This window comes from Meles meles, chromosome 8 (assembly GCF_922984935.1).
Source record: "Meles meles chromosome 8, mMelMel3.1 paternal haplotype, whole genome shotgun sequence".
NCBI lineage: Eukaryota > Metazoa > Chordata > Mammalia > Carnivora > Mustelidae > Meles > Meles meles.
In genome coordinates this window covers 6,223,989-6,235,604 of record NC_060073.1, presented here as the reverse complement: position 1 = coordinate 6,235,604, position 11,616 = coordinate 6,223,989, and the positions used below count along the sequence as shown (strand labels likewise).

At 57.2% G+C, this 11,616-nt stretch overlaps 1 protein-coding gene across 1 annotated transcript; it reads right to left on the bottom strand.

Annotated features, from left to right (window-relative positions):
• Positions 1-828: 828 nt before the first annotated feature.
• On the bottom strand, positions 829-8,689 carry GAL3ST3 (galactose-3-O-sulfotransferase 3). The gene is made up of 3 exons (XM_046014393.1): positions 8,553-8,689; positions 4,819-5,055; positions 829-2,530 (listed from the first exon to the last, which is right to left on the bottom strand). Exons 2-3 carry the CDS (start codon positions 4,941-4,943, stop codon positions 1,360-1,362), a joined length of 1,296 nt encoding a protein of 431 aa, XP_045870349.1. The 5' UTR covers positions 4,944-5,055; positions 8,553-8,689; the 3' UTR covers positions 829-1,359.
• Positions 8,690-11,616: the final 2,927 nt, after the last annotated feature.

Genomic DNA, 11,616 nt, shown 5'->3' with positions numbered 1-11,616 from the left:
CCATCACCCCTAGACGGTGCCCATCTCATAAGTTAATGTACGTAAAGCCCTTAAACAGTGGCTGGTACACAGCAGACCATGTTAGTTGTTATTTTTATTACTTTTCCAAATATGTCAACATATTAGCTCTGAATAAAGCTCATAGCTCTGAATAAAGTAACAAACAGTCCCGATTCTCCGCTAGTTTTGAGTTTCATTTGCAAGTGCTGGATGTCCTGCTGTGCTCAAGAACGCTGGGGTCAGGGAATGGTCCCCAACTGAGTCAGGGTGTCTCCTCCTTGTGGGAAGGGCCAGAGGTGAAGCTGGTGACTCAGAAGGGGGCCGGGGAATTGAGCACCTCCTTATCGGATATGATCGTGCATCTAGCCTCTCCCTGCTCAGCCTGAGCTGGTCTCCCTCTACCCAGCTCTGGTCCTTCCTTCAGTATTCAGGTCCTGCTCCAGTTCCAACGTCTCACTGTGCGCCCCACGAGCTCCATGAACCCTATCTGCCTTGTTCACCTATGTCCCTGAGTTGGAGATAATGCTCCATAAATGGCGCTGAGTTGAATGAAAAGGGACGATTTAGATTTTCTCAAAGGAAAAGAGTGGAGCTGAGGGGGCCAGTCTGCATGGGGAAGCCCAGTCAGTCAAGGGGGTGTTGATGAGAGTTGTGAGCCCCTGGGAAGGGTAGTGGAGGAGGCTGATTGAGCCTGGGCGCCCTTCCTCATGGTGACAGTCACAGGGGCTGTTTTGGGGCATCGGCCTCATTCTCAAATGTGGGATATCTGGCTTTCAATGACTGACATAACAACCTGTGCCTTTTAAAGATATTTTATTAAAAAAAAAAAAAAGGAAAATCAACCAAACAAAAAAGCCCAACCCAAGAACTCTTGGTTCTGGAGTCTGGGAGCAGCTTAGGTCTGTGGGGAGGGTGGAACCTGGAAGACAGATGGCGTGGGGGGGTCTCTGACCCCCGGGCAGGAAGAGCAGGAGCCCCGGGAAGTTGACAGGCAAAGCAGCCCTTCCCAGGGCTCAGCCCCACTCTGCGTGAGGCCTGGGCTCACCCACTTGGAAAAGACAGGTCGGGGCGGGGGGCTCAACCCACAGAAAAAGGCAGGGTGGGCAGTTCCGGACAGGCCTCAGACCTCTGGTTAAAGTCACCAACCGGTCAGGAAGGAGAAAAGGGTGGCCCGGGGCTCGATCGGGCCTATCAGCACCCTCCACGAAGGCGGGGTTCAAGTCACCCTGGGGAGGCAGGCTCAGATTGGGAGATGCTGCCCCCAGGGACTGAGCAGTAGGAGCCCTGACGAGGCAGGAGCTGCGGACAGTGCCAGGCAGGACTCCGGGTGGGCAGGGTAGGACCCAGACACTGGAGAGCTCAGTGGCCAGGGGGACCGCGGGGTAGCGCCCGGATGGGCCGGGGCGGAGGATTGTCCAGGACCGGTTCGGGCCGGGCCCGCACGCCGCCCCGGCGCTTCTGCTTGCGCAGCAGGTAGCTCGAGTACTGCACCTCGGGCATGGCCAGCTTGAGGCAGGCCTCGGTGGCCGGTCCGGCGCCGCCGCTGGGCAGGTCGTAGCCCATGATGTCCACCTTGCGGCTGGGCTGCCACGGCTGCAGCTGCTTGGTGCGGATCTGCGCGGCGGGCCGCAGCACGGGCTCCTCGCCGAAGCAGCGCCGCAGCAGGCGCTCCCGGGCCTCGCGCAGCTCCCGCGCCTCGCGCTCCACGCAGGCTCGGCCGGCGCTCGCCACGCGGCGCCAGAACGTGGCGTTGAAGTGGTCGTAGAGGCCCGCGTCGAGCGCGTTCCAGGCGCGCGCGGCCCGCGCGAGCGCCGCGGGGATGGCGGCGAGGCGCGAGCTGGCGGCGCGCGCGTTCAGCTTGGCGTAGAGCACGTCGTCCAGGTCCCAGGCCAGCAGCCGCCGCAGCAGCACCAGCGACTCGTCGAAGTACTCGGCGATCATGACGAGCGAGAAGACCTCCTCCACCTGGCGGATGAGGCCCGCCAGGTAGGCGGCGTCGTCGCGCGGGCTGCGCTCGTTGTCGCCGCCCAGGTCGTAGGCCAGCGTGTTGTGCGCGAACATGGCGAAGTGCTCGCCCGCGCGGTAGTAGGCCTCGGGCGCGCGCAGGAAGGCCTCGAGCGACGCGTTGGGCACGCGCCGGAAGGCCGGGCAGTACTGGTTGTAGTAGCTGAAGAGCGACTCGAACATGGCGGCCGGCTCGCGCAGGATGGTGACGTAGACCGTGCCGGGCGGCATGAGGCGCTCGAGCTCCGCGCGGTCGAAGCGCAGGTGGCTGGCTAGCACGTGCGGTGGCCGCGTGGCTGGGTGCACGAAGTGTGCCGAGAAGTTGCGTGGGTAGCAGAACTGGTGCTCGCAGCTCGGGTGCGGCAGGGCCACGGTCAGGTTGTGGCGCTCGGCGAAGCGGAACAGGATGTTCTGGACGGTGGTGCCTGCAGTCTTGTGCGTCTTGAGGAAGGCCACGGTCATGTGCTTGGGGCGGGGCGGTGAGTCCCGCAGAGGCGGGCAGCTCAGAGGAAACAGCTTGGGGTACCTGCCAAGTCCGGGGTGGGGGGAGTGTGCGGGGAGGAGGGGAAAGGAAGGGTGTGAGGGGTGCGTCTCGACCCCTGCCCCTCCCCCAGGACGGGAAGATGGGCCACACGCCCGGACCAGTGGAGGGTATGGCCGGCAGCCTCCAGGGTGACTCCCAGTGATCCCTGCTGGCCTCTGCTATTCACGCTCTTGTGCATTTCCCTCCCCCTGAGTGTGAGCAGGACTTAGTGTTGCCCCTAGGGAACAGAATAGGTAGAAATGAAGGTGTGTCACTCGTGAGATTACATTAGAAAGACTGTGGCTTCTATGGGGCAGCTGGGTGGCTCAGTGGGTTAAGCCTCTGCCTTTGGCTGAGGTCATGATCCCAGGCTTCTGGGATCGAGCTCCGCATTGGGCTCTCTGCTCAGCGGGGAGCCTGCTTCCCCCATCTCCCCCCTCTGCCTGCTTTCCTGCCTACTTGTGATCTCTCTGTCAAATAAATAAATAAAATCTTAAAAAAAAATAAAGACTATGGCTTCTATCTTGGTGTCTCTCCTTCTCTCTCTCTCTCTCTCTGGGATAACTCAGGCAAGGAGAAGCAAGCTGCCATTCTGTGAGCAGCCCTGTGGGGAGGGACCAGGTGGCAATAGTCTAGGAGGTACTGGGCCCTCAGTCTAGCAGCCTGCTTTAAGAACTCAATGCTGCCAGCAACCACATGAGGGCGATGGGAAGGGGAGCACTTCCGGTCAGACCTTCAGATGAGACGGCATCCTCAGCAGCCAGCTTGACTGCAACTCCCGGTGACCTTGAGCCAGAGAGCCCCGGCTAAGCCACACATGGATGCCTGACCCACAGGAGCAAGATCGTAAATGTTTGATGTGTTCAAAGCCTAAGTTTTGAGATAATTTGGCTACACAGAAATAGATAACAAGTGTAAGGACAGAGACCCTTGGAGATCCTTGAGAAAGTCTACTCTACACATGTAGAAACTGAGGACCAGAAAAAGAATCATTTACGTTTTCTGGCAACTCCGATAAAGTCACCATATTCTCTTGTTCTCTGTATTCTTTCTCACTTTTGCTCTTTTCTCTGGCTCCTCATGGAGGAGGAGTCCCCACGGCATGGGCTTTGAGGCAACCTATTCGCTATACGATTCTGTCGTGTTCCCTGGAGCCTCGTTCATTCAGTCAACACATTTTCTTTTGAGCATCTGTTATGTGCCAGGCACTATTCTAGGCTCAGGAATTTTGCTAGTATGAAAAACAGAGAATACTCTTAGCCTTCATGAAGCTTTCATTTGTGTTTCCTTGTTCTGAAACAAAGGTGTTGGGGATTACAGATGGCCTGTAAGTTCCCTTCAGACTTTGAGTTACTCTCATTTCTTTTCTAGCCTCACCATCATGTAATGAGGACTACTTAAGCACCCTTGAGAACACCACTGAGATTTCCTATCTGTGGCTGGTTTGGGCTCAGGGTAGTATCTACCCAGATGCCCCTCTTGAAGACCAGCAAATCCTCCAACAAGGAGAACTGAGCCCATTCACACCATTCTCAAGGGCAGATCATGTAGGAAATGGGAAAGTTGAGGTCCTGAAGGGTGCAGGGATTTGCTGGGTTCACAGAACCAGGAGTAGGGCAAGGGGTCCTTTTAGTTGTCACATGGTATCCTGTATCAGGATGGCTGGCTGGGTCGCCCGTGTCATCATTCCCATTCTATAAACGAAGAAACAGGCTCAGAGAAACAAGGGGATTTGCCCAGCACAGCAGAAACAATGAGAACTTGTCTGCAGTCCTTTGGGGGAGGCACTCAGATTATGATGCTGTGGGAAGGACTTGGACTGGATTAGAATCCCAGTTTAGTCACTGACTAACTCTGTGCTTTCAAGCAACCTTTCAATGAAGACCAGTGCCTGCCCAGGGAGGTTATGTGGATCTAAAGAGAATGTATAGAGGGTGCCTGGGTTAAAGCCTCTGCCTTTGGCTCAGGTCATGATCCCAGGGTTCAGGGATCAAGCACCGCATCAGGCTCTCTGCTCAGCAGGGAGCCTGCTTCCTCCTCTCTGTCTGCCTGCCTCTGCCTACTTATGATCTCTCTCTCTGTCAGATAAATAAAATCTTTAAAACAAATAAAAATAAAGAGAATGTATAGAAAGCACTTTTAGAATAGAGTGAAGGAGCAAAGTCCAGCAGAAGACAGACTCTTTTGGCAGAGAGAAGGAATGGGAAGGAAAGGTCCCAGTTCTGTTGCCAGCCAGGCAAGAATGCAACTTGCCTGTGTCCTGCCCCCACGCCCAGGCCCCAGCTCCTTACCAGCTGAGCTGTGCCCCCTGATGGATGAGGAGGCTTATGGTGCTGCACCCTAGCACCAGCAGCAGGATTTTCCTTCGGCTCATCATCTTGGTGGCCTGCTGCACGTGCTGGAGGATGGGCGGCATGATGGGGTACCCACCCCTGGACCAGCCAGGGCCTCGCTATCCAGGACTCCCTTCGCCGGCACTCATGGGGGCTCCTGGGGCTCTGGTAGCAGGGCCAGTATTCCTGAGAGGCCTGGCAGAAGAAGGAGGCAAACAGGTTTGGAGCAGGCAGAGGAGATGGGCTGTGGGCCCCAGCAGGACTGCTGCAAAGAAGAGCTCCAGAGGGTGGCGTGAACAGAGAAGCCAGAGAAGATCGGATTCCTACCTCCCATTACCAAGACCCTATCTCCACACTGCTCCAGATAACTTAGTCTTGGCTGGAATTACAGGCTCTGGGGTGTGGCCAGCCCTTCAAGCTGTAGCCACTCCTCCCTTGAGTCCAGTCTTGGCTTCTCTGCCTGGGCCCTAATTCGTCTTTGTCTTGTGGTCATTTGTATCTGTCTCCCCAGTAGGCTTACCTTAGCACCGGGACTTGGGTTAAAGCACAGAAGTCTCAATTAAGGTTTCCCTCCTCCAGGGCTCCTTTCCTGACTGCTTCAGCCAAGAGCTTGTCTTGACTCCCCAGAGACTGAACTCAGAAGCCACTGACTAGACCTATAGCTTCTTGAGTCTCTTGACACGGGCAAGGGATTACTACTGCGGCTTACAACATGTACTACACTCTTACATACTAACTTCCATTTAATCCCCATCACCCTCTAACATAGGTATGATTCCCCATTTTGCAGACAAGGAAACTGAGTCTCTAAGTGATGGTGCTACTTGTCCCATGGTCACACAGCTGTTGGCAGAATCAGGATTCAGACCTGCTCTTTCGGGTTTCAAAGCCCATCCCCCTAGGTGTTATGTGTGCTGCTTCCACAGAGAACTGATTTCCCCATCCCTGTTCTAGACTCTGGCAGTTCTGCATGCTTCTGAGCCCTGAGCCTTCCTAGCCGGGCACCTGCTCTGAGGGCCCAAGACCAATAAATCCATGAGGGAAAGAAAGGAAGGACTTGAAATCCCAGAACCGTATCTGGATTTCATCCCCAGACACCTGAAACCCTGGCCACCCCATCCGCTGACTCTGCAGTGAGAGGTTCCCCCGCCAAGGCCGTGACATGGCAGCCTAGGAGAGGGCTGGGAGTGTGGGGAATACAGAGGCAGTCCTGCTTCTTGTCCTGCGGAGCCTCTCCAGGTGGGCCTATCCCAGGTGAGTGGCAGGAGTGAGAGGCAGAAGAAGGGCCTGGTTTCCCGCCAGGCACCTGTCCCCACACGAATGCCTTGGCTCAAGGGCAGCCCGGCCCTTGGCAGCGCTAGTGGAAAGTCAGCTTCGGCAACAATGCCTGTCCCGCCACTAGGGTAGGGTCTCTATCTCAGGGGCCTTGGTCTCCAGGTCTGGGTTCAGGTTCAGCCTCACATACACACCTCTTGAAAGGGGAGAATGAGCCGGGAACGCTACGGGCATTTGCACGTATATGGAACTAGGACACCTGGGTCCCAGGAGGGATGAGGTAATGTACAAACTTTTGACCATCCCTTTCCCCTGGGGCGTGGAGCTTGGTTTCCAGTCCCTCCTCTTTACCGCTACCTTCCCCGGCCCCTCATTAATCCTGGATTACATTTAAACCTGTTTGGGTAGAAAGATGTCCTGGTTATGCCTTTCTTTTCTTTCCGGGCCCCATCACCTTGTTTCCTCCACCAGCCTGCAGACAGACTTAATCTGCCTGGAGCCGAGGGAGGTGAAGGGTACAGCCACAGAGGGCCAATCAAGGGCACAGCAGAGAAAGCCTAACGCCCTGCTGTGTTTTCAGGGATTGCTGGGGGCAGAGAAGGGCTGGCTTTGCCTGAGTGAGGAAGCCCGCAGGAGGAAGTCAGAGCCTATAGCTTCTGCCACTCATCCTGCCTTGAGGATTTGGTGATGAAGTGGGAGTTTCTCGAGGAGGCAGAGTGGGGGCGGGGGGGAGTGTCAACCTATTCTCATCTGTGTTAAACCCACTAAAACTACCCTATTTTCAGTGGACTCTGGGTTACCCAAGGAGGTCGAGCCTGGAGGGAGCTACACTGGGACTTTCCCTGGGGAATGGTTCAACCAGGCCACACAGAGAAGGAGGACAGAGTGCCAGGTGGTCCTCTCCATCCCACTCCCATCCATGGCTTAGCCCTGGGGACCCAGCCAGCCAGACTCCAGGCTGAGGTCCCCCTCGGAATAGGGAATCATCAGCACTCCCTGGACACCAGCCCTCCAGGGTAGGCACCAGTTTCTGCTTGGCCACCATCAGTGACAGGATGCTCACCATCTTCAGATACAGCCCGGTCCGTTTCTGAGCAGCCTCGGCTGTTCAAAAGTTGTTTCTGGGACAGCTAGGATCAGCCCACCACTGGTAATGCCCTCCTCAGCGTGCCCCTTCCACCTTCCACTCCCCATAATTGCTAGTGCTGCCCTCCTAGACCACACGGGTCATTTTTCTCCATGACAGACCTTCAGGTATTTGAAAGCAGTAACCTTGTCTCCTCTGGGTGGGCACTCGGCCAGGCTAAACATTCCAGGTCCTGAGAGAGGGTGCTGCTTGGATACTGGAGGAGGCCTCCCTTCCCTTGGCAAGTTCTCTCCGTGATGCCCACCTATGGAGCTGGAGTCTGAGCACTGGCATCCAGGGAAGGGGGCTGGTTGGGGCTGGATTTAACCTCTGTAATCTCCAGGCTGGCAAGGGGTGGGTGGTGGTCTCCTGCGGTCCTGGCTCCGGCCCATTGCATGCTTCAAACTACTCCCTCCTCTGCATCCCCTGTGTCTTCTCCATGGAGAGTTTCCCCCAGCGGTCCCAGGCAGGTCAGGATGCCCAGCCTCATCAGAATATCAGTGCTAATTTTAGTCAGGAAAATTTACCTCAGGCTGCTGCCTGGTTTTGCAAATTGCTTTCCTTTCTCCAGGGAACCAAAGGGGGAAAAAGTGGTCTAGCTAGCCAGAGCTTTGAAAATTGGCCTGGACACCCACCCACCCACTCCCAAACGAGCCCTTTTCTTTCTCCATCCCAGCCCTAGGGCCAATATGGGTGCTTTTAGAGGAGGAGGGTGTCCTGGCCTGGACCACTGGACCTGACCGTTGGATGACCTGGAGATTTCATCCTTCCTCAAGGATGGCACAGCCCAGTGAGTAGGGAGGGAAACAGCCCAGGGCACTTGAAAGGAAGGGGCCAAGGACTCAGGGGGTTGCATATAAGTGGCCCAGGAGATCATTTTCTTCTTCCACCTCTCTCTCTCTTTCCCTTCCTTTTTCCTCCAGCCTGCTGCCAGGTCCCCCTAGCCCCCTCTCCCTGCCATCCACTCCCACGTCATCCTGGTCTCCGAATTCCCCTCATCCTCCTCTCTCCATCACTCCGGGCCCTTCAGCCCCATTCCCTCAATTTCATCCCCCACCTACTCCAGAGATCCCGTCATCAGGATCTGGTCACCATAGGGGATAGGCCAGATTCCCCCTCTCACCCCGGGCCTCCCTTGCTCTCCAGGGGGCAGAGCGCGCGCCCCCGCCCCCCATGCTCTCCGGGCCCTAGGCCCCCACGACACTCTCCCGCCCACCCTCGAGCTCCGATCTCTGTCCTGGTCCGGTCCACCTCCGTCCCCCAGTCCCAGGCAGGCCACTGCAGTACTCACGCCGCGGGCTCTGCCTCCAACCCGGGTGGGGGGTGGTCGCCGCTATCTCCCAACCCTTGTCCCGAAATCCAATGCGGATCGGAGGGCGCCGGGGGCCCTGAGCGCCGAGTGCCGGTTCGCTCGCCTCTCCGCGCCTGGATGGGATCAGGTGGCGGCTCCGCTCTTCTGGGCTCTGCCCGCCGCCCGCCCCCCATCGCACACCGGAGGCGGGGCGGGGGCGGGGGCCCGGCAGTGGAGAACGGAGGGGGAGGGGAAGAGGAGCGGGAAGGGGAGGGGGCAGCTCTGGCTCGTGGACTGCCCAGGAACAATCTCCGCGTGACGTTTTTGGATGCGGGCATCAGCTGGCAACGTTGCAGAGACTGGACACCAATGTGGTCAGCTCCTTGCCCTCACTCTACAGAAGGGGAAACTGAGGCCCCAGAAGGTCTCTGGATACTCTGACATTGCTGGACATTCCTGGCTGCACAGGCTGACCTTGGGCTGGTGGTCCTGGGGGAGTTAGAGACACGGGTACTTCTACAAGCACCCACATGCTCCCTCCCTCCTCTCCTCCTCTGTCCACCTCCAGCAGAGAAGCACAGCTCCAGCTGGGGGCTGGTCCCATCTGCCCCGGCATTCCTGGAGACACTTCCCTTCCAGCCGCTGAGGCAGTCCCCGGCTGCTGCCCCATCCCTTCTCTCCAGCAGGACTCCAGACCCGCTCACTCCTGACCAGAGCTTTAGCGCTTCGTTTTGGGAATTAGAGAACCCAAGTTCCACCGTTGCTGAACTTAAGTCCCCGAGTCAAGAGTCAGTCCCTGGGCCTGAACACTTTCAGCTCTCCAGTAGACAGGTGTTCTTGAAGTTGCAGAGATGATACATGCGAAGGGTCTGTGTAAATTCCCATGGGGGTATGTGTGTGTCGGGGGGCGGGGGGGGGGGAGCTCCTGAATTTTCTGCTTTCTTAGGCCTTAGTTCCGACCCCCTGGGAGCTGGGCAGTGGCACCTCCCAAAATAATGCCAGACACCAACAGCCCCACATGTAGTTCATTGGTTCTCACGGACCCCTGCTTTCTCCTCCCCTCCTGGCTGAGTATGGCAAGGATGCTGGAGCCCAAACCAGGACTGGAAAGGACTGGATTCCATTCTAGTCCCACACAGGTAGCTATCGTATGAGGGTCCTTGTTAAGAGGTAGAAGGGAATGGGGACTCTTGCAGTCAGGAGAACTGCTTGTGGTCCCAGTTTGGCCTCTTGGGAATGTCAGCTTCTCTCTGCCCCTGTTTCCCCTCTGCACAATGGGAGGCCCTGTCCTGCCTGGGTCCCAGGGCTGTTACGATAAGGCCCCACTTGTCCCTTTCTGGCCGCAACTACATTACCTCTTCACCCATTAGACTCTAGTTTATCTTGCCTCAGCAACCCCTATCACCTTCCCCAGCGTATACACATGCCTAGGGCCCTGCACCGTCAGATGACCTGCCAGCAGGTCTCCAGTTACACGGAGCAGAAAGATGCTTCTTTGGGGTCAGGAATGGTTTTTCCTGAGTGTGCTGACAAGCTGGAGGGGAGGGCACCACTGTTATTTCTTCTGTCCTCTCTGGGTTTGGCTTCTCCTTTGGGAGTATCTGGAGACTGGGATGGTGGTGGTGAGGGAAAGAGGAAGGATTAAGGCTTGGGCCGGAGGAAAGAGAATTTTCTAGCTAGGGCTAGGATGTGAGCAAACCTTCCTGGCACAGTCCTTTTCTGTTTCTCCTAAACCCACCTATCGTAGACCTGGCACCCCATCGTTTTTTCCCTGATCTTGGCTACTTCTCTTGTGGGGGGGGGGGCAGTCAGTGAAATGGAGCATGCTGGAAAGAAGATAGGAAGAGTGTGGGTGTGTGGGGAAAATGAGACTTTACTTGAATTTCCCAGCTCTCTCACCCAACACACACACACACACACTCACACAAGCAGTGAGCCTATCAGTGAAAGGACAGGGCTAGAATGGGAGGGGGATCTCAGAGCTAGTGGCGGAGGTGCGGAGAGAAACAGAATTGACGGGTCAGGATAGGGAGATGTGGAAGCTGGACAGACGGCGGGGGGGGGGGGCATCTCATCCCTCCCTACGCGCACAGGCCGCTGGTGGTGGTGGGACAAGGGAGGCAGCGTCCACGCCGCCAGTAGGCTGGTGGGGACAAGGGAAGAAAAGGTCCTGAGTTCATTTTCGGGACTAAAAAAAAAAAAAAAAAAAATGCAAAGCCTGTCGCCCGAATGGCCGTTTCGTTTGTCCCCTCCTCCCCGCCCCCCATTAATCATTACTGAGCGCCTCTTAAGAGCCAGGTGCTGCCAGACAGTAAAAAGCCCAGGTCTCTGCTCACGTTCTTGGGGAGGAGGTGGGGCAATGGAGCAAGAAAGGCTTTAAACCAAACGGTAGATGTTTGTACGTGTTATGGGAGCTCCAAGGAAGGAAAGGAAAGCGGGAGAAAGCCTAGCGGAGACATTTGAGCCGGCCTGATAGGTGGAAAAAGGGGCTTTAGTGTGGCCCTTCCCCCAGGTCGGCAGCTGGAGCTCAGCCCGCTCCTCTTCGGCTCCGATCCTCTTTCAGCCCATTCATCCATGCGTGGGCCGGGGGTGGGCGGGCAGACAATCAGATACTGTTTAATCACAGGCATCGGCTGCAACCTCCCGCTTGGCGCCCACAACGCGCGGTCGCCGTTGGAATGAATCCTTCAGGACTCCCTGAGGAACGTAACCGCCCGGACCTCTCACGCCCGAGCTGGAAGTCGGGTCGGAAGGCTGGAGCTCTGCGCTCCCGCGGGTCAGACGCGGGGAGCAAGCCTTTCGGGCGGGACCATCATTCTCCGCAGCCCCGCCCCCGCTCCAGCCCCCAGTGTTCCGGGGGCTTGAGCCCGGCCCAGTCCTCCCGGAGTCGGACCGCCAGAGGAGGGGTCCTGCGTACTACAAGTCCCACAAGGCCTCGCGGCCAGGTCCCCTGGGAACCCTTGGAGATCCGCAGGGGCCGGGCCTCAGTGTGAACGGCCTGCCAATCCTCAGGCGGACGTGGCGTGCGGCGCTGCCGGAAGTTCCGGGAAGTGGGCCCCAAGTC